This window comes from Adiantum capillus-veneris, chromosome 21, assembly GCF_014529385.1.
Source record: "Adiantum capillus-veneris isolate H3 chromosome 21, ASM1452938v2, whole genome shotgun sequence".
NCBI lineage: Eukaryota > Viridiplantae > Streptophyta > Polypodiopsida > Polypodiales > Pteridaceae > Adiantum > Adiantum capillus-veneris.
This window is the reverse complement of record NC_140951.1, coordinates 45,499,116-45,519,720: the sequence shown is the minus strand read 5'-3', so window position 1 is coordinate 45,519,720 and position 20,605 is coordinate 45,499,116. Positions and strand designations below refer to the sequence as shown.

General features: G+C 47.0%; 1 protein-coding gene across 1 annotated transcript in view; it reads left to right on the top strand.

The window, feature by feature from the left end:
* The first annotated feature begins 1,394 nt into the window (after positions 1–1,394).
* LOC147430881 (uncharacterized) overlaps positions 1,395–20,605 on the top strand; it is a 31,817-nt gene continuing 12,606 nt past the window's right edge. Inside the window, exon 1 of the mRNA XM_086493412.1 lies at positions 1,395–1,639. Coding sequence (XP_086349538.1) covers positions 1,589–1,639 — 51 coding nt within the window. The 5' untranslated portion in view covers positions 1,395–1,588. The remainder of the gene's footprint in view (positions 1,640–20,605) is intronic.

Sequence of the window (20,605 nt, the reverse complement as noted above, 5' to 3'; positions counted from 1 at the left end):
GCAAAGCCAAGACTTTAGCCCACATTGATCGTCTATACTTCCTTTCAAGTCTATCTAACCCTAACACGTCCATGGACTAGTGTTTTTTTGTCCACAATAATTCATACCTTCTCTAAGGATCCATCTTAATAAAGTTATACAAGTGGTAGGGGAGATGACCAAAAAGAAAACGGTGCCAAAATGTGGGCAGGTTGCCAAGCCTCACCATATCTATAGTAGTAGAGCAAGAACCATAGGCACATAAAATGTCAATCCGTGGGACGTAACTAGGGAATTCTAGCTACTACCTCTTTCAACACGATTTGAAAAAGTATGATCAAGAGGCAACCTAGATACCTCTTTCTTAAAAGAACATATATGGTTAGTGCTCTTGAAATCCAAAAATTCCACCTTACAAGGCACCCAAATTCTATGTTAATAATGAGGGTCAATTTTTTGCCCATACTATTCATATTTTCTCAAAAGAAAGTCTGTAATTTTGTGAGAATTGATTTACAAACATTATCAACATGCGCCCATCTACACTTAGACTTGAACAAGTTGATAGAAAACATATGGAAAGGAGTTAGTAGCTCTTCCAAGGAAGGACTATTGGATGAACACAAAGTTGGCCAAGTAGCAAAGAGAATGTCAAAATACAAGCCCAATGATTTAGCTTCAGCACAAGCCCGAGTCAAATATTTCATACAAGAATTTCCTCTTAGGTTTTCGTGACCGGGCCCTTCTCTTGTGCATGCGTATTTTATGTATCGAAGGACCATACCATCTCCCTTGGTGCGACTCGAATCTAGAGAGGCGAGTATTGTAAAGAATTGTATTTGCCAAAGAAGTTCCCTTTGTTGTGCAACGTCCAACATAAACCTGCAATCAAATGACCTTGTTAGTTACCCACAAGTATCCTTTTATATTAAAGTCCTTTTACATAGGGGATTAAAGGCGAGGGAGAATAAAATCGATGGTGTTTGTGAAAAGGGGGAATCTCAAGGCAAGTAAAACAAGGCCAAAAGTGAAATTGCTAGAGTTTTGTGTGTGTGTTCTCATAATAAGTACACATATATGAGCTCTTGTTTCTCTAGTGTACCCACATGGTGGTGAGATACCGAGACAAGCAATGGCGCTATTCAATAGGGCAATTTGTGAGGGATTTGCTACTAGATGGCATATTAAACCAAAGATGTTGTTGTTGCCTAATTACACACTCCTTGCAACACTTAACACAAAGTACCTTGAATGTAGCACCTCTATCATCCTGCCTTCACAAGATAACCACCACACCAACTTGTTGCCAAATCTAGGTATATGCAAAATTGGCTATATTAGGCCAGATGAATGATGCCCCAAATTGTTCAAATCGTAAAAAAGACGTGCATGTTAGGATGATCCATTTCCAGATGGCCATCTATATCGTCTTCCTATGGCAAAGTTCTTTAACTTGCTTCCTTAACTTTACTCACAAAGCTTTTTGGACACTTGTTGCTTGCTTCGCTTTACTCTCGTAGGATCGAGATCTTGCTCTTTGCTCTTAATTTGCAGCAGCGCAAGCTGTTGCCATGAAGAGGAAGCTCAAGAAAGGGGGCTTCGTAACACCATGAATTCTCTTGCTCTTCTGCAGCGCCATTTGTGCCTCAGCAGTCGCAAGGTACCGTCTTTTTCTTTTTCTTTTTTTAAAGCCGAGAGTATGCTATGTCGTCTGCATGCATTGGAGATTTTTAGAACTTTCTGAAACTGCTCGAAAACTGCCCCATGCTCCACATAAACTACTGTTTTGGAAATTAAATTTTCCTTATCCTAGGCTTGAACTTGTTCAAATCTGCTTGCTGCTTGCAACAAAGTTGAAGTTTGCTGTAGTCTGCTTTACACTGTCAAGCATGCATTTGTTGAGAAATCTGAAGTAGGCATGTGGGTAGCATTTACAGCTACAGGATCGGGTTCAATTTTGAAATGAGCATTTTTGGTAATATTTTTGTCTAGCACACATTTTTGGGTAGAATTGTCAATGAATGGTTTATACTAGGACAGTGAAGATGGGTACAAAGGGACTATTCATAGGTGTGTTATTTAAAAAACTTGTAAGAACCATTTAATATCATACAGTAGACCATATAGTATGGTCGTGAGCATGGCAAATTTATACAATATGGGCATTCATACACCGTACGGAAACTTCCATGCAACACGGGCAATTGGACACCTCTCGTAATCTAGCCCCTAGCGCCGAGAGAGGTTGCCTAGGTAGTGGGAAGAGAGAGAATATAGGTGATTGCAGACATAGTAGCCATAAAGTTTCAAAACGATTCGTATGAAATGAGTGTCATGCCAAAGGTGCAGCAGAAATGGTGAATCAGATGATCAAGTCTAAACCTCCTCTCGCAACTAGGCAGCCACTAGATCTCGAATCAACTGCGACAGAACTCCTCCGCGTCGTCCTTCGTGCAACAATCGCCCATTGTACGAGCCTTGGATCTAACACCTGCAACAAGCAAACATTGCAGCAAGGGGAGGGAAGGTGGGGAGTGCTAGAGAGAGTAAGGGAGATTGCAGGAAAAATGCCGAGATAGATAGATAGATTGAATTATCGTCCGCGGAGGTCAGATATGACCTATGACAAAACATTACAACGCTTGCTTTCCAATGAAGCATAGACACATATCAGTTAAGGACTGAGGGTCCATCAAAAGGGTAATGAAAATGAAAAGGAGGATGAGGGATGAAATTTAAGGGGGCTCCTCCAATGGAGGGGGGGCCGGTTTGGGAGTTCGAAACTCCATGATGATGGCTTTACCACCTCGGTAGACTGCCCATTTGCCTTGTTTGTGAGCTTCGTGCATCTTCTTAAGTTCATTTGCTTTGACCTTGAGTTGATTCGGGGTCAATTCTTCGGCGATGCAAAGTTAATGTCTAATGCGGCTCTCACATAGATGATGCTCTTGTAGCATAAGAAGGTCAATCTCTCCTCTCACAAGGCATCGCTGAAGCTCTCGATACAGTCGGCCCCTCTGGCGCTAAAACTGGGGCCACCTAATCCCTGCATGTTCCATGAGACGATCCTCGTGGGGAGCGAGAGAGAACTGATGCTGCAGCAATAGCTAACAGTGCTATCTTCGAGGTAGGCTTGGATGGGGAGTAATCCACATCCGAGCGTCCCCAAGATAGGCGTGACTGCAAAGAGTGTCTAGCCCAAGCCCAAGTAGAACGAGCCGTGCGCAAAGTAACCTCCTTTGTCTAGGAGTCCTCATGTATGTGTACGTAACATGGCGGGCTCTGTGTGTCAGCAAAGAAATGAACCACAATGTGTCTACATCCTGCTGAGTCTGGAGGTGTCACTGAAAACTTGGCAACGGCCACAGAGTTTGAACCAAGTTTGTAACCCCTAGGTCTCCCATGTGATGAGAGAACTCGAGGGCCTGTGCCTGCAGCCACTCCAACACTGAGTCTAGAGTCCACTCAGACTGGTCCCTGTTGCATAGGGGAAAAGAGAAGCCAACCATTGAGTCCAGGGCCTCTATCCCTCTAGCTGCAAGGAACAATACATGAACTCTGAAGCAAGCTGCCTCAAGCCTGCTCAAGGTCTGGTGAGGGGTTGTCGACAAACCGTATAAAGTCGTAGGCAAAGAAATCCCAACGATGACAAATGTCGAAGCTCGTCAGGCCACGAGGAACTGTTGCAAAGGGGGATGTCTGCACTAGAAAGGGGGGTCGCAAGAAAGACTGTCCCTCTCTCGCCAAGCGACTCGTGGCAAAAGTGCTGCCAAGAGATCTCCTAGCAACTGAGGAAGGTTCTGCCCCCTAGGACAGCTGTGGGGAAGGAGTGGGAGGAGATGTGGAAGCACGGGGGCTCGTGGGAGAGGGAGGAGAGGGGGGGCGTGGGGGTGACAGAGGGAGGAGGGCGAGGTGGAGAGGCAGAGGGAGGAGGTGGAGGGGGAGGGGCGGAGGGGAATTAGGGGGGAGGAGGGGCTGTCGGAGGTGAGGCTGAGGTGGAGGGTGGAGCAGGGACCTTGTCCGGTTGAAGAGGGTCGAATCGGTTCCCTGTGGGAACCCACTGCTGCCGGACAGGAGCCTGGGGACCACTCTGAGTGCAAGGCTGGCGTGGTGGCCCCTGTTGACGTCGACCATGAACCTGTTGCCGCCAATTCTCCTCCGCTTGAGCCCCAGGCTCGTAGGTGGCTCTGCCTGCGTACCTGAGTCTGTGGTGTAGGTCGAGGTCTCCTCCGTGGACAGGCCTTCGCAAGATGGCCCATCTGATGTCAAATAAAACACTGATTTGGGAGGCCCGAATACTCCATGCTTTGACGGAACCAACCTCCACTCACCCAAGGTAGTAGGATGACCTTCGGGAGAGTGTGGGTGTCCCGAACCAAAACACGTAATGTGGGGATGCTGGCCGCCTTGGCTGCTACAGAGGTTGCCGTGCGAGGTGTCTCCAGGACAGTCCCAATCGTTGAGCCTATCGTGGAAAGGAGTGGAAGGTACTCCTCCTCAGGCCCTGGAAGCAGACTGAGATAGGTAGGTCTGCCTCCTCGACAAGAATGTCGGTAGTTGGGTCGAAACCGTGGCGCCATTGTCAAAACTGTGCTCGAACTGCTCGGATGGCCAGGGGGCTCATCGCAATGATCTTGGACGCCATCTCGGGAGTCTCAAACTCTATCTGCGAGTAGCCACAGCCAAGAAGCTGAACATCGAGAATCTTGTCCACCTGTGCGAGAAGGCGGGCCTAAAGGAGATTGCGCACTACCCCTTTGCTGGGTCTGGTGCCGAGAATCTTGCAAATAACAGAGGTGGCCTGAAGGCGCTCCACCTTTGCCTCTAAGCTCGCGTGCTCTATCGGCGAAAGAGCAAGTCGGATGGTGGGTTCTGCGGGGTCGGGCGAGGGGGTACAGTGGAGTCCCTCTGTGGCGGAGCAAAATCCTCCATCTGTGTGTGCTGCTGCAAGGGCGAACGAAGGGGAGTCGAAGGCGTCGAAACGAGCGAAGTGAGTCGGTGCCGTTGTGAACCAGCTCTGACAAAGACAGAGACTCGAGGCGGGGGGGATGGCACAAGCAGGAGGAGCGGGGGGGAGAGCGTGATGGCGGGCAGGGGCAGCACGAACAGGGTGGGAGGGGGCAGCGCGGACGGGGTGGGATCGGGAGAGGGTGGAAGAGGGCAGCGCGGCGGGCAGGGGCAGCGGGAAAGGGGGGGAGGAGGAGGTAGCGTGGTGAGGCCAGGAGGAGGGCAGCAAGCGAAGGAAGGGGACAGTGAAGCGAGGGGGGAGTGCTGTGGCGGGGGGGAGGGCTTGGCTGGCGATGGCGAGGCAGTGCAAGCGAAGCACGCGAGGGAGCAGCAACAGCAAGCTCTATCGATTGTATATGGAACAAGACTCCTTTGTGTAATGGGATTAAGAATTGAACTGTGATTCTAACGGTGTGAAGTATTTTTAAGTGATTCTCTCGTGTGTCATGCTAGATTCTCGACTTGGGGTGCCCAAGCTTGTGACAGTGGTATCAGAGCACAACCGATTTCTCTTCTATCGGGAAATCCAATCCTCTTACCGCGACACACATGGATTCAAACGACGAATACCGCAAGAATCAGATGAACCCTCCTGACACTTTTGAAACGGGAGGCGGTACGGAAAATTCAAATGGATTAGCAGATCACGAATACATGCCACCTCGGCCTACGCAGTATCAAATGATGGAGATGCAACCTCAACAACAAGTTGATAATTGTGCAAAACAAATGCTCAAATTTGCAAAGGATCCACAATATGCAAATTTTTTGACTAGGCACCCGATTGACGAGGTGCATACGCATTGGCAGCAAGCCATTGATACCCCAATCAAGTCAGCCCTCAAGCAACCTCCTGTTCCATGGATGTTTACTGAAGATGAACTCGAGGACGTTGTTGAAAAACGAGTCAACCGACTATTGGGGTCAAAAGAAAAGCAATTGAAGAAATGTAACAAGGGGGTTGATTTCCCCGGTTACTTGGGCCAAAAATCGTCTTTTGAAAACTCCCGAAAACAAAAGAAGCGTGTATGCTTTGAAGGATTGTCCAATTCGTCCTCATCTTCTTCTGACAGCTCGGACAACTCATCTTCTTCTGACTCGAGTGATAAGGACAAAAAGGGCAAGAAACAACGGAAAGATCATATGTTTTATTCAAAAAGGAAGATTTTCACAGAGCCAATAAGTATGATTTCCTCGACGACAAGGGCAAAAAGGCCAAATAATTTAAAGGAGGAGGACAGGCAGTAAAGTTTGAGTACTTTTCAGGGTTTCGAGATGCTCCCAAGTCTTTAGCCTTTATCCAATAGTTTGATATAGCATTTTTTGGAGGCCGTTGTCACAAAATGATGCCGTAGCATGACCACCCGCAGACAGAGGTGCTGACGTGGTAGCAAGACATGCTGGAATTCACGCTAGCATGCTGACATGGCGGACAATACGGATTTCCATGATTCGTGCTGACAACTGATGACGTAGCAGAATGTATGGATTTTTGTAAATTGTGCTGGCTGCTTTCTGGCAATTTTTGGACCAACTTACTTTTGGGATAATTTGCTTTTGAGTTTACTGTTTTTGGGGCTTTGCTTTTAGGGCATCCCTTGTAAGAATAAATAGGCCCAAAGGGCCTCACTCTTTAGGGCATATGGACGCAGAGTCTGAGAGTAGAGGACCCCTCGGGTGTTGTACTTTGCTCAAGCATTAATATAACAATAAATATCGAAAGGGGCGCCAGCTTTTGGGGCCAATACCCCTGGGCACGGAACTACACAGGGCCGTGTCGACCAAATTGAACTATGATTTTAAAGTTGTGAAGTATTTTAAGTGATTCTCTCGTGTGTCATGCCAGATTTCCGACTTGGGGTGCCCAAGTCTATGACAGTGGTATCAGAGCATGAGGCGTGTGCTTTTCTCAAAGCATACTGGTCCTAACAAAGAGCAGACAGGGTACTTGGGCACTTTGGAAATTGTTATTGAAGAATCTTCTTGTCCCGATCCCGGGCTTATTAGCCACTCCCACCCTTACTTCATCACACATTGGGTGCGCTCGTCTTCATCGCTCTGTCTTATAGGGCATAAGCCATAAAGAATCCCAGATTACAGATGGGTTCTCGTGGAGAATTTGACAGAGATAACACCTCTCGATGGGAAGGCAAAGAAAAGTTGAAATCCGGTGCGGGAATTGAAGAAAAGAATGAAGAATACAACAAATTTTCGGCAGGAAAGTTCGCCAGAAGACCTTTAAAAATCTCTTTGATGGTTGAGAATTTAGATATGCGACAGAAGGCAAAGTTGATCCTCTCAACAAGCTCTACGCATTGACACGAACATATCTTATATCCAACAACTTTGGAAAATCAGGGTTTTTGCATAAATTTCAGTATGTGGAATTAATGTTTTTGGAAGCTTTTGTTATCTGTGTGCTGATAACTAATAGGAGCGAGGAACATGCATATGAAAGCATTTAGAAGTATGGAGCGGGACATCGACTCTTTTGCAAGAAGGTGAACCATTTGCTTAAAATTTTACTTGTTTTGCAGGTGAAATCGAGAATAAGATGATGACGAATTTAGAGTGACGATAACTCATAAATGAAGCTGATCACGATTCGAGATAAGAATCGTGAACTTTGAATGAATGGATGATGACGCATGAGGAATGTTGAATGATTCCAGTGCATCAAGATTCCCATATGAATGAGATGACTGGATACTTTGGTGAGCGCATCAAGAGTTCCTACAGGATGAGATGGCTACACAGGGATCTAGGTGCGTCAAGACTTCTGGACGGATGAGATGACTAGATGATTGAAACATTGTGTTCAGTATGAACTAAGTGTGTGAATGAAGAACTTTGAAATAGGAATTTCCCAAGATGAATCTGATTTATGTATGACATTAATATTTTTTGGAAGAACTTGCTACTTGTGTGTAGATAACATGCGAAAATCGGGAATGAGATGATTTTGGTGCAATGACAGCTCCCAAATGAACGTGATAACGAATCATGAATCTTTTTTTTTCTCGACCTTCTATTAGTTAATGGAAGTGCCCATGGGGCTACAACCACCTCTACAAGAGAGGGCTACAACAATCATGAAGGGGAGACTCTCCCAATGAAAAAACAGCATATGTACAATGAGTCTAAATCAAGAAATGGGAGGAGGGAAAAGCCACACAGGTGGAGGGTAGTGCCATCTGAGCACACCCTTGACCATGGTGAAGAAAGGCCCAGGGCGCCAGAGTCGAAGGAAAGCCTCTCTACGCTCCCGCATGCGGTCGGAGCTGCCTTGGAGTCTCTTGAACTGTCCTCTAAGAGTATGGACCAGCTCTAGCCAAAGATCTCGAACAGTCTTTGCTGGTAGTATAGGGCGAGCCTCGAAGATGCGGAAGTAGCGGGCCCGCCAGATGAACCAGAGTGTCATGCCGCCGATGAGCTCCCAACACTCCTCTCTCACTGCACCACTCCTGTGGAGAAAGCTTTGTAGAAGGCTGGAGTGTAGGCCGACCCCCCTGCAACACTTTCATCCTGCTAGTGGAGGATAGCTCAAACTGAAGCGTCGGGCCCGTGAGAGTGGACCAAGCAGCTGCCCCCCAAGTGTACTGTCGAGCTGTGGAAAGAGCTGGCATCAGCAGAAGGACACGAAGCCAAACCTGCTATGCCAAAGGACAATCCCAAAGACAGTGGCACTGACTCTCCACAGAATGGTTGCAAGCTGCCCATGTTGCCGAGAGATCACAATGCACAAGCTAGCTTCCAACTGCTGTAGCCCGATGTGCAACAGTCACTGGAACAAAGCAACTCGCCGCGGCTGTCTGAAGTCCCACAACCTCGCCCAAAAAGCTGACAAGAACTCAGTTGTGAGACCCTTCTCCTGCCAATGAGGTGCTGCAGCAGGACGAGCCTCTCTCCGTGCTGCGAGTATGTGACGTCCCAGACGAAGAGTGTACTGAAAGAAAGGGACACCTGGGTGGTCGGCTGATGAGAAAGAGTCCTTCCAAAACCACTCCCCAGGTTCCCACTGCACTCGTGCCAGTGGACAACACTCCCAAGCCCACAGTGTAACAGACTTGGACACTCCAAGTCAAGAATCAATCATGACAGCACCAAATAACCACTTCAAAACAGTTCACAGTTTACAATAGACTTGCACTGGCCCGGCGGAGTTCCGTGCCTAGAGATATTGGCCCCAAAGACTGGCGCCCCTTTCGGTATTTCTTTTTGTATTAATTAGTGTTCAAAGTACAAGAGTGGTTCGGGTCTCACTCTCAGACTCTGCGTCCAGATGCTCTGCAGAGTGGGAGCCCAACTCACATATTTAATTTACAAGGGATGTTAGGTGCAGCGGAATGATTGTTTTGCGCTTTGCTCAAGATGAGTGCTCCGAACTGTGCTCAAGGTTCCTTTTAGTTCTATGGAAGGGAGAGCCTTCCGTTCTTAGTGAGAAAATGCTATGATCACAACAAAGTGAACAAACACTGTGCGTGCAAGTGTATGAGACTGAGAGATAGAGAGAGAAGAGAGATACGACACCAGAGACGTTGTAAAACCCTCCTACGAAGGCCCCACTCTTGTTGGCGAGAGTGGTCTACTTATGATTGCACAATCTGGTACAAATGGTATGCATGAGACTGATGCAAGTCTAGGCTATGTCGACGATGACGACGGTGATGACGAAGACGACTTGATGGCTGAAATCTGAGATCTTCTAACTGCTGAATTTCGGGACTGTTTCGGTGGCTGAAAATGACTGTATTGGCTGCGTTTTTATGGCTGAAAATCGGGGATCATCTGCAACCAATGGGGGCTGAATCTGCTATTGTACCATAGGGCTGAAAATGCTGTGGTTCTGATGCGGCAAGGGCTGAAAACCACTAACACTGATTTGCTGCTCTGATGGCTGGAAACGCTGCCTCTTCTACTGAGTTTATGGCTGAAAATAGCAAATGCTGGCAGATCTTGATAGCTCTAGAAAAAACGCTCGGCTTTTGGTATGCTGGCGATGAAGACAAGGCTGAAACGCCAGGACTAGGGGGTGGAGATGATGATGATCAAAAACGCTAGGCTGAGGGATTCTGTGGCGATCAAGGCACTGCTGAAAACGCCAGATCTTGGAGGGTCACTGCTGGAACCAAAAACGCTAGCTACTGGAGAAGGTAGCGCCAAGGTTGGGGGGGGTTGGGGGGGGGTCCTGCGGGTTCTGCTGAGAAGTTGCCTGTTGAGCGGGGAGCTCCTGCTGCCTCTTCTACCAGAAAGTGCTAACTTGGGTTTGCTTATATATTAACGTAGCAAAATTGCCCTACCTACTTTTGTTGGGAAGTCACTTAAAAATAATAAGTGAAAAATGTTAAAAATAGGGAAAATAGGCTAAATGCATTGGAAAATTCCCCTGACTGATTCTAATGGATTTTGATGGGAATTCTGATAATCATGTTGTGTGCAACCAGAGGATATGCATCTAATCTAAGTGACTGGGCATGCACGGTCTACAAATAGACTCACAAAAAGTGCCAGATCACTTCTAATCTAGACTGACTTGACTGAACTGAACCCTGGTCATGCTGTAGCTTGTCCACGGACACATAGGGTTGGATGTGTCACGTGACATCCCCTCCTTTTCAAAGTGAGGTACTGGTACCGAACTGTATGGCGACGAGGGAGATCGCCAATAGCATCCGGAATCCTGGAAGGGACTCTTCGTCGGCCCACTCTGATGTGTGGGTCGTGCGGTACTTGAACTTCATAAAGGTCTGCAACGCTTGCTTCTTTGGGCCGCGCCGAAAGCGACACAAAGTCTTCTGTGGCTCCTTCAATGCTTCAACTTCGTCGAGAGTCATGCTTCTTTCTTCTTCAAGAATCTCCTTGGCTGAAAATTCCTGAAACCATTTCCAACACAAAACCATGAGCATACCTATTCCATGTAAGGTGAATGGAAAAAATCTTGTCTTCCTCAAAGACTGTGTATGCAATGTAGATGAACAAAGAGACGGAGTGCTAAACCGTTCACCACATACACGCAAACAATGAGATCGTATCTTTCTCTGATGATCTAGAGCAATCAATTGTGGCAATTCACAACGGAAATGCCCACGCTTGGTGCTCATACTTTCATGTGCTCGTTCTATGAATGTGTCATGCCAAGGAAGAGACATGGAATGTGACTTCCTTACATATATACTTTTCAGCTTTTCATGAAAAATCCGCATACATCCGTGCTCATTCATGAGTGAAACGTGCTCAACGTACAATATGTCATGCCTAGGAAAAGGGATCACATAAAGACGCTGACTAAAATACAGGAAACGATCACGAATGAAACACTCGAACAATGCGTGCATATCAATCATGCGAACACATAATACTTCTTGTGAGGGTTCTTTGGACCTAGGCACGAGAGCCAAGATCGCTTCTTCTTGAGGGGATTCTTTGGACCTCGACTCGAAAGCCAAGATCGGTACTTCGTGATTGATCGAATCTACAACTAGGTTAGCTTCGCTAGAAAAAGTATCCACTAACACATCATCCTTGTAAACAATCACATCATGTTCATGCAACTCATTATGCTTGTGGGAAATCACATCTTGATCATGCAAATCATCATGCTTGTCATTGGCATCCAAATTATCATGCTTAGCAATATCATTCAAATCATCATGCTTATCTTTGTCATCCAAATCATCATGCTTGTCATTCAAATCATTATGCTTCTCATAATCATGCAAATCCTGTGGGTCATGCTTTGGAGAAGAAGAGACTGAGAGAGTCTCCTTTCCCCAAATCTCTTGCATCTGTGCGTGAACTTGAGAATAGAGTCGCCAAAACTCTTTGTTGTGTTGGTCGCTCTTTTCTTTGAGGGCTTTGTTCTGGCGATCAAATTCTGCTTGTCTTGCTTTGTTCTCTCAATCAAATTTTGCTTCTCTTGCTTTGGCTTCCGAGCGTGCTTGCTTGCTCTCACTCGCTATGGCTGCCATCTTTCTTGGTACTGGCGCTCTATGGCTGCCATGTCTTCTTCGTAGGCTTTTCTTTCTGCTTCTCTTTCTTGGTCCAACTCCTCCATAGGAGTTAGTGCAATCGGTGTCGTAGATGAAAAAGGGGGAGGGTCGGAAAAACCTCCTGGTGGGGGAAATTCTTCTTCGCCTCTCTCATGCTCATCACCTCCAAGCGAAGTATCCATTCCGCTTCGAGTGATGACCATTCTGAAGTCGTGGGTTCTTGTGGGTTCTTAAGTTCACGAGGAACTTGGGTTCTTGCGGGTCTTGGTTCTTGGGGTTCTTGAGGTTCTTGAGGTTTTCTTTCGCTTGCAAATCGCGTTTGAGAAGGATCTTCTCTTCACCCGAGTTCTACTCCTTTCTGCGGGCGCACCCCTTGGCGGCCTTGCGCTCACACCAAGGTTGTTTTTTCTCACCTCACGTCGATTGGCCGGCCGCTAAGTGCACGGTCCGCTCTCAATGAGTGAAAAGAGACACAAGGGGAGGTTGGACAAGCCCTTCTTTCTTGGGATTCCTGTCACTCTTCAACAAAACACGATTAGGAATCGACACGCCCAAGCGAACTTGGGTTCGTGTGACCTCAACAAGCAAAAAATTTCTTGTGGTTCTTTCCTTGAGTTATACAGAACACTGCCAAAGCTCTGATACCAATGTCAGGTGCAGCGGAATGATTGTTTTGCGCTTTGCTCAAGATGTGTGCTCCGAACTGTGCTCAAGGTTCCTTTTAGTTCTTATGGAAGGGAGAGCCTTCCGTTCTTAGTGAGAAATGCTATGATCACAACAAAGTGAACGGACATTGTGCGTGCAAGTGTATGAGACTGAGAGATAGAGAGAGAAGAGAGAGACGACACCAGAGACGTAAAACCCTCCTCCGAAGGCCCCACTCTCGTTGGCGAGAGTGGTCTACTTATGATTGCACAATCTGGTACAAATGGTATGCATGAGACTGATGCAAGTCTAGGCTATGTCGACGATGACGACGGTGATGACGAAGACGACTTGATGGCTGAAATTTGAGATCTTCTAACTGCTGAATTTCGGGACTGTTTCGATGGCTGAAAATGACTAATTTGGCTGCGTTTTTATGGCTGAAAATCGGGGATCTTCTGCAACCAATGGGGGCTGAATCTGCTACTGCACCATATGGCTGAAAACGCTGTGGTTCTGATGCGGCAAGGGCTGAAAACCACTAACGCTGATCTGCTGCTCTGATGGCTGGAAACGCTGCCTCTTCTGCTGCGTTTATGGCTGAAAATAGCAAACGCTGGCAGATCTTGATAGCTCTAGCAAAAACGCTTGGCTTTTGGTATGCTGGCGATGAAGACAAGGCTGAAATGCCAGGACTAGGGGGTGGAGATGATGATGGTCAAAAACGCTAGGTTGACGGATTTTGTGGCGATCAAGGCACTGCTAAAAACGCCAGATCTTGGAGGGTCACTGCTGGAACCAAAAACGCTAGCTACTGGAGAAGGAAGCGCCAAGGTTGGGGGGGGTCTTGAGGGTTCTGTTGAGAAGTTGCCTGTTGAGCGGGGAGCTCCTGCTGCCTCTTCTGCCAGAAAGTGCTAACTTGGGTCAACGTCACCATGAAACGCGTTTCGACACGTCAAGACAGGTGAAACGTTTCGGGCCTTGAAACGTTTCGCTCACCAAGTGAAACACAAGCCGTTTCACTAACAACAAGTTACCATAGTTTTAGTTTCAAAGTCGCTAAACGCACGTTTCGGTCTCACGTTTCACTGTGCTCTCATTTTGGACTGAAATGTTTTGTGGTGAAACGCCGCGTTTCAGGGTGAAACGTTTCGGCCTTGAAACGTTTCGCGGTTACGCTGACTTGGGTTTGCTTATATATTAACTTAGCAAAATTGCCCTACCTACCTTTGTTGGGAAGTCACTTAAAAATAATAAGTGAAAAATGTCAAAAATAGGGAAAATAGGCTAAATGCACTGAAAAATTCCCCTAACTGATTCTAATGGATTCTGATGGGAATTCTGATGATCATGCTGTGTGCAACCAGAGGATATGCATCTAATCTAAGTGACTAGGCATGCACGGTCTACAAATAGACTCACAAAAAGTGCCAGATCACTTCTAATCTAGATTGACTTGACTGAACTGAACCCTCGTCATGCTGTAGCTTGTCCACTGACACATAGGGTTGGATGTGTCATGTGACAAGGGATGCCAAAAGCAGAGCCCCGAAAAGCTTCAAATCAAAAGCCTAAAAATAAAAGCAAAGGCTCTTTCCTCTCTCAAGCTCTCTTGAGCTTTAGAAAATAAAGCAAAGGTAATCTTTCTCTCTCTCTCTATCTCCAATTGCGTAGAGCAAAAGCTGCTTTTCCCAGCGCATGATTTCCGAGCATTGCCGTACGGTGCCACGTCATCATGTCAGCACTTTTTCTGGGTTCAGCCCTGTTGCCATTAGGGTTAGGGTTAGGGTTAGGGTTTTTGGCAGGTTTTAGGGTTTGCAAGTTTTAGGGTTAGGGTTAGGGTTTCTGGCAGATTTTAGGGTTTGCAGGTTTTAGGGTTAGGGTTTCCAGAATTAGGGTTTTCAGCAGCAGTTAGGGTTTCGGCTCTCGGACAGCCACGTCATCACTTTGTGACACAACCTCCAGTGGCCAGTCGCAAGAGCTACTGGGTTAGGATCTATGACACAGATGCCCACCACTCGGATCCTATGAAAACTACACTGCCACTTGTGGGGCCTCTATTGAAACTCGGTGTAAGCTTCCTTTACCCTGTAGCTCGAAAAACAAGGAGGAAACAGTCTTTGAGCAAGCCCGAACTACGATGAGAACCTCCAGCCGCGTGAAGGCCCCCATCCATCTGGGCGCTACTGACTCGAGAGGCGTGAGCCACTCAGCTGGTACTGCCTCTGTGATGTCTTGAGAGTCGAGACATGCTCTGCACCCCTCTCATGCCCTGAAGCTGGGTGCTCTGAAGCTCCTCTGACAAGCCTGAGAACTGTAACCAGTCACCTAAAGTGCGTGCTGGACCCTTTGCCATGGGACCCCAGGAAACATGGTGTAACAAACTTGGACACTCCAAGTCAAGAATCAACCGCGACAGCACCAAATAACCACTTCAAAACAATTCACAGATCACAATAGATTTGCACTGGCCCGGCGGAGTTCCGTGCCTAGAGATATTGGCCCCAAAGACTGGCGCCCCTTTCGGTATTTCTTTTTGTATTAATCAATCATCAAAGTACAAGAGAGCGGTTAGGGTTTCACTCTCAGACTCTGCGTCCAGATGCTCTGAGAAGTGAGGCCCTCACCACTAATTTAAAGGTTACAAGGGATGCCCAAAAGCAGAGCCTGAGAGTGAAACCCTAACCGCTCTCTTGTACTTTGATGATTGATTAATACAAAAAGAAATACCGAAAGGGGCGCCAGTCTTTGGGGCCAATATCTCTAGGCACGGAACTCCGTCGGGCCAGTGCAAATCTATTGTGATCTGTGAATTGTTTTGAAGTGGTTATTTGGTGCTGTCGCGGTTGATTCTTGACTTGGAGTGTCCAAGTTTGTTACACATGGGGCCTACTACCAACCAAGTGGCCTCTCTGAGTGCTAACCATGGGGTTCCAAACAAGGGGCTTTCTTAGGGGCTCCTCCGTGCAAGTAGGCTGGTGTTGCTCCAAGCCTCTCTGTAGCTGCTCCCAGGATCGAAGAAGGCTCACAGCAAAACGGTCCTCTAGTCTCCTGCTCAGGCCAACTCTGCGCATCTCTATGAAAATCCATATGGTGGAAGGTCTCCAAGGGCCTCCAACCTGAGGCACTCTAGCTCTAAGCCGGTGAAGCAAAAACTCCTTCCAAGGCTCCTCCCCTGGAAGCAGTCCTCTGACAACAAACTTCCCAAGAAGGGCTTTACTCTCTTGTGCTGGGTCTATGATCCCCAACCCCCCCTCAGAACAAGGTAGAGTGATGACTTGCCAGACCACTTTGGCCCAGGCTATCTGAGTGTCACGCCTTGACCAAAGGAAGTTCCTGATCAGCCTCTCTACCTGGCTGATGCAAGCACTCGAAAAGATCCAACAAGAAGTGATGTACCACATAGTAGCCAACAACACCTGGTTGGCCACTACAACTCATCTTGCCAGAGAAAGTCGTGCGGAGCTCCAATGTAACAACTTCCTCTTGATGGACAGGAGGAGGGGAGCAATCTGCTGTTCGGGAGACAAGTCCAAGCCAACCTGACAGCCCAAGTATCGAACTGCAGTCCCCGGGGGAATCCATCTAAAACCCTCACCTGGCATCTGATCACGCGTAGGAGCACTACCAACTGAGAAAGCCACTGTCTTTCTCCAGTTGATCAGTGCGCCTGATGCACAACAAAAGGTCTCAAGAGCCTGCTCACACCTGTGAAGGTTTGCCTCTTGGCCATCCAAGTACAAGGCTGAGTCGTCTGCAAACTCAGCATCTAGTAGCTCATCTCCCCGAATAGGGAGCGCTAAGCCACGTAGACCAAGCTGCTGTGAAATCAAAAGCCTACTAATCGCCTCAACATAGAACAGAAAGAGGAAGGGGGCAAGAGGGAAGCCCTGACCAAACGTGTCAGCATGAAACGATCACCTCTACCTCCTGACAAAAGTACCCGACTATATGCCCGTCTGTACAGAGCTGACACACCTCTAATCCAAGTATCTGAGAAGCCCATCCTACGTAGAGTGCCCTCCAAAAAGTCCCAGTCAACTCTATTGTAGGCCTTCTCAAAATTAAGAAGAAGTATCACTAGATCCTCACCATGGAGCCGTGCAAAAGCAGAAGCCTCCCAAAAAAGTAAAGATGTTGTCAAGGATACTACGCTCCTTGACAAAACCTATCTGTGTCCTATGTATAATGATCTCTAGAAGTGGATGAATCCTCAAACTCAAAGCCTTGGCAAGAATTTTGTAGGCTGAGTCAAGGATAGTGATGGGCCGCCATTATCGAATCTCATCCAAGGAGCCACCCTCCTTGGGAATGAGGTAAATCAGGTCCTCGCTCATGCTGTCAGGCATCTCTCTGTCGATATGGCAGAGAAGAGAGACCAAGTACGTGAAGAGGGATCTTCCTCACATGGCACAGAGAAAATTCCTTCAACTCTTCAAGAAGAGGACAGGTTGTTTAGAACTCAACTGCGTTGTTGCATGGACATGTTTCAGCAGTTGGCTAACAACCCAAGGATGCAGGAATTCTTACAGGCTCCGACACAGGGTTTTCAGCCTCCTACACAGGGCATGACTGAGCCGTTGCAGGAAAAGGAGATTTCCAATGCGCAGAGGACTCATGATGCTCAAGGGAAAGCCCATGTGGTTAAGCAACTAGCGGTGTCCAATGATCCAAAGCAACTTGCTTTAGCTGGACAGGAACTGTTTGTGAATGGTCAAGGGAGCAATGAACAGGCTATGTGTCAGACCCTTCCATTACCTAATACTTATCTTGGTTATTTTGGAGGTGGTTCAGTGTTTCAAGCTATGGCTAGACCTTCCACAGGTTATATGCCAGGGAATGTGTTCGGGACAATGCAAACAGGCATGGGTAACCCTATGTACGCAAACATGGGTGTCCAACCAGGTTTTCAGGGTGCCTATGGCCAGTTTCGAGTGCCTGGAACACAATTTGGTATGGCTGGTTTTTCGCAGCCATACGTACAAAATGCAGATATGACAGGGAAAACAGTTGATGCGAGTGCTGGAATGAATCCTCATGGAGCACCACTGTTACAGGCACCTGTTTATGATAATGTGGCTCCTTTGAGTCAGCCTAAGGATTACAAGGAAGGTGGGCAGGGAGTGAAGTTTGAAACTTTCAGAGGAACTGAGGACCAATTAAAGGCTTTGACCTTCATACAGCAGTTCGATGCAGCTTATGCTGGAGGCAACTTCACGGAATCTTCAAAGATACGCAAGGCTACCACTTTCTTGAAAGGGAATGCGCTCCAATGGTGGACCGCATTGTTGAACCAGGGTCAAGCCCCAACAACGTGGGTCCAATTCAAACAGCTTTTTGCGCCTGCATGGTTGACAAACACTTTTGAAGTGGATGTGATGACAGAATGGCACGAGTTGAATGCTAAACAGTGTGCGGATCTGGAAGAGTACAATAAACGGTTTTGGGCCGCACTGTTGCCAGTCACCTCTTACAGGTTTGTGCCTTTGTCAGAACAGATTGAGAAGTACTGTTGCGGATTGCCCAAGAAAATCAGGGACTACTGCACAAAGACTACTGTCATGAATATGTTTCAGTTGATAGAGAATGCAAGAGTGGCCAGCAATCTGTCGAAGGGAGATTCCGATGGATTTAATAGCCACAAGAAAGGGTCCCAGGGCAAACAGTTTTCAGCCAAGGGCAATGTTGCAGCAAAGCCTTCTGAATCTCCTACAAAGAAGCCCTCCACTCAAGAAGCTGATACGTCCCAGAAGCAATCTAAATCTTCTTCGGAACGAGGACAAGGACAAAAAAGGCATTTTTCTGGCAAAACTTTTCAAGAAAGGAAAGCTCTTAGGGAGGCCAAGAAATGCTACATTTGTGAACAGGAAGGACACTTTGCAAATGAGTGCCCACAGAAGAAGTCACAGGATAAGGATGACAAGTCAGACCATAAAGGGAAGAAGCCAAAGCCGAGTGCAGGACTTGTTCCAGATTTGGTTGGAGATCAGCCAAACACAGATGCCACGGAGCTGTGCAGAGCTTGGGGCAAAGTTAGAGACCAGACAGTGCTGGTTTTCTTTGATCCAGGAGCCCGTGCAAATTTCATATCACCAGAATTGGCATCAAAGTTGGGCATTCGTGCAGAGGAGATGGGTATGACAGGCGAAGCAGGTTTGGCATGCCCAGGACATTCAGAGCCTGTTACTCCCATTCTGGGAAAGCTTCGTCTGCACATTCAGAGCTATGTGGATGCGGAAGAATTTCATATTATGCCGCTTGAGGGCTGAGATGTGTTACTGGGTATCCCATGGTGTTACAGGTTGCATGCTATGGTGGATACTTACAACAAAAAGATTACCCTTGTACATAGAGGAAAGACTCATGTCCTTGATGTAAAGCTTAAAGGCGAAACTGTTCCAGTTGTTTCTGCTTCTGCTATTTCATCTGTAATAAAGAATCATCTTTCTGCGTACTTGATCTTTGCGAAAGAAGTACCTCAAGTTGTATCTAATTTGTCTACCTTAGATAAAGACAGGTCAACTTTTTTGAGTGGTTTCAGTGATTGTTTTTCGGACTCTTTGCCAGGGGAGTTACCTCCTGAGAGACTTGAGGATCATACTATAGATCTTGTGCCAGGTTCTAGTCCACCGAATAGACCACCATACAGGGTTAGTGCAGCCCAGCAGAAAGAGATTATGAGTCAGGTCAACGAGCTTTTAGAGAAGGGGCTGATTCAGCCCAGTTCATCCCCTTTTTGTTCACCTGTACTCTTAGTGCAGAAGAAGGATGGTTCATGGCGCATGTGCATTGACTATCGCGCCTTGAATAAGAATACTATCAAGAATGTGGGGGAGCAGGAGAGAGAGCCGACTTGCTGTTATATGCAATGAGAGAGAAGGAGAAGAGGAGATTGGCGCAGAAAGAGCACATGCAGAGAAAACGTGAGAGAGAGAGAGAGCTCGTTGAATATTTGGGAAAAGCCACGCTATGTTTTATTTTGGGCTTCACCTTTGAGTATATGAGTAAGTGACTAGGGGGCCATTCACACTTGGGCCCCCTCACTTATAAGTCTTTTAACTTATAAGTTAGTAAATACAAGGCACTTAGGCCTTTATTCCCTAACAACCTCCCACCTAAAGGCAATGTACCTTGGGAGATCAAAGAATCAACTAACTATGATACATCAGCTGATCATGCACTTACTCATCCAACACCCATCATCTGACGGCAATATGCAAACCGCTCTGCTGGAAGACTCTTGGTCAAAAGATCTGCAAGATTGTCATCTGTGTGCACCTTGACAAGTGTAATGCTCTTGTCATCAAGCACACTCCTGATAAAATGATACTTCACCTCTATGTGCTTTGTCTTGGCATGAAAAACAGGATTCCTTGCAAGCATAATAGCACTCTGACTATCACAGTGTAGCACAGGAACCGGTGACTTAATGCCAAGCTCTTCTACCAAACGCATGAGCCACAAAGCTTCTTTGCATGCCTCAGTGGCAGCCACATACTCAGCCTCAGTGGTAGACAAAGCAACACATTTTTGCAGTCTAGAAATCCAAGAAACTGCACCTCCTGTGAATGTAAACACATATCCAGAGGTAGACTTCCTGCAATCTGGATGTCCAGCAAAATCTGCATCTGTAAAGCCATGCACAGATGTCTCACTCTTCCCAAAACAAATGCACAAGTCTTTAGTGCCTTTCAAGTATCTCAAGATACACTTCACTGCTTCCCAATGCTTTTTGCCAGGATTGCTCATGTACCTGCTTACCACTCCCACCGCAAATGCAATGTCCGGATGTGTAGCAACCATAGCATACATCAAACTGCCAACGGCTGATGCATAAGGAATCTTGGCCATTTCAGCCCGCATATCATCTGTGTTTGGGCAGTCATGTGCAGTCAGTTTTACATATGGAGGCAGCGGAGTACTAAGTGCCTTTCCCCCATCCATATGAAAACGATGTAGCACCTTATTAACATAATCTCGTTGAG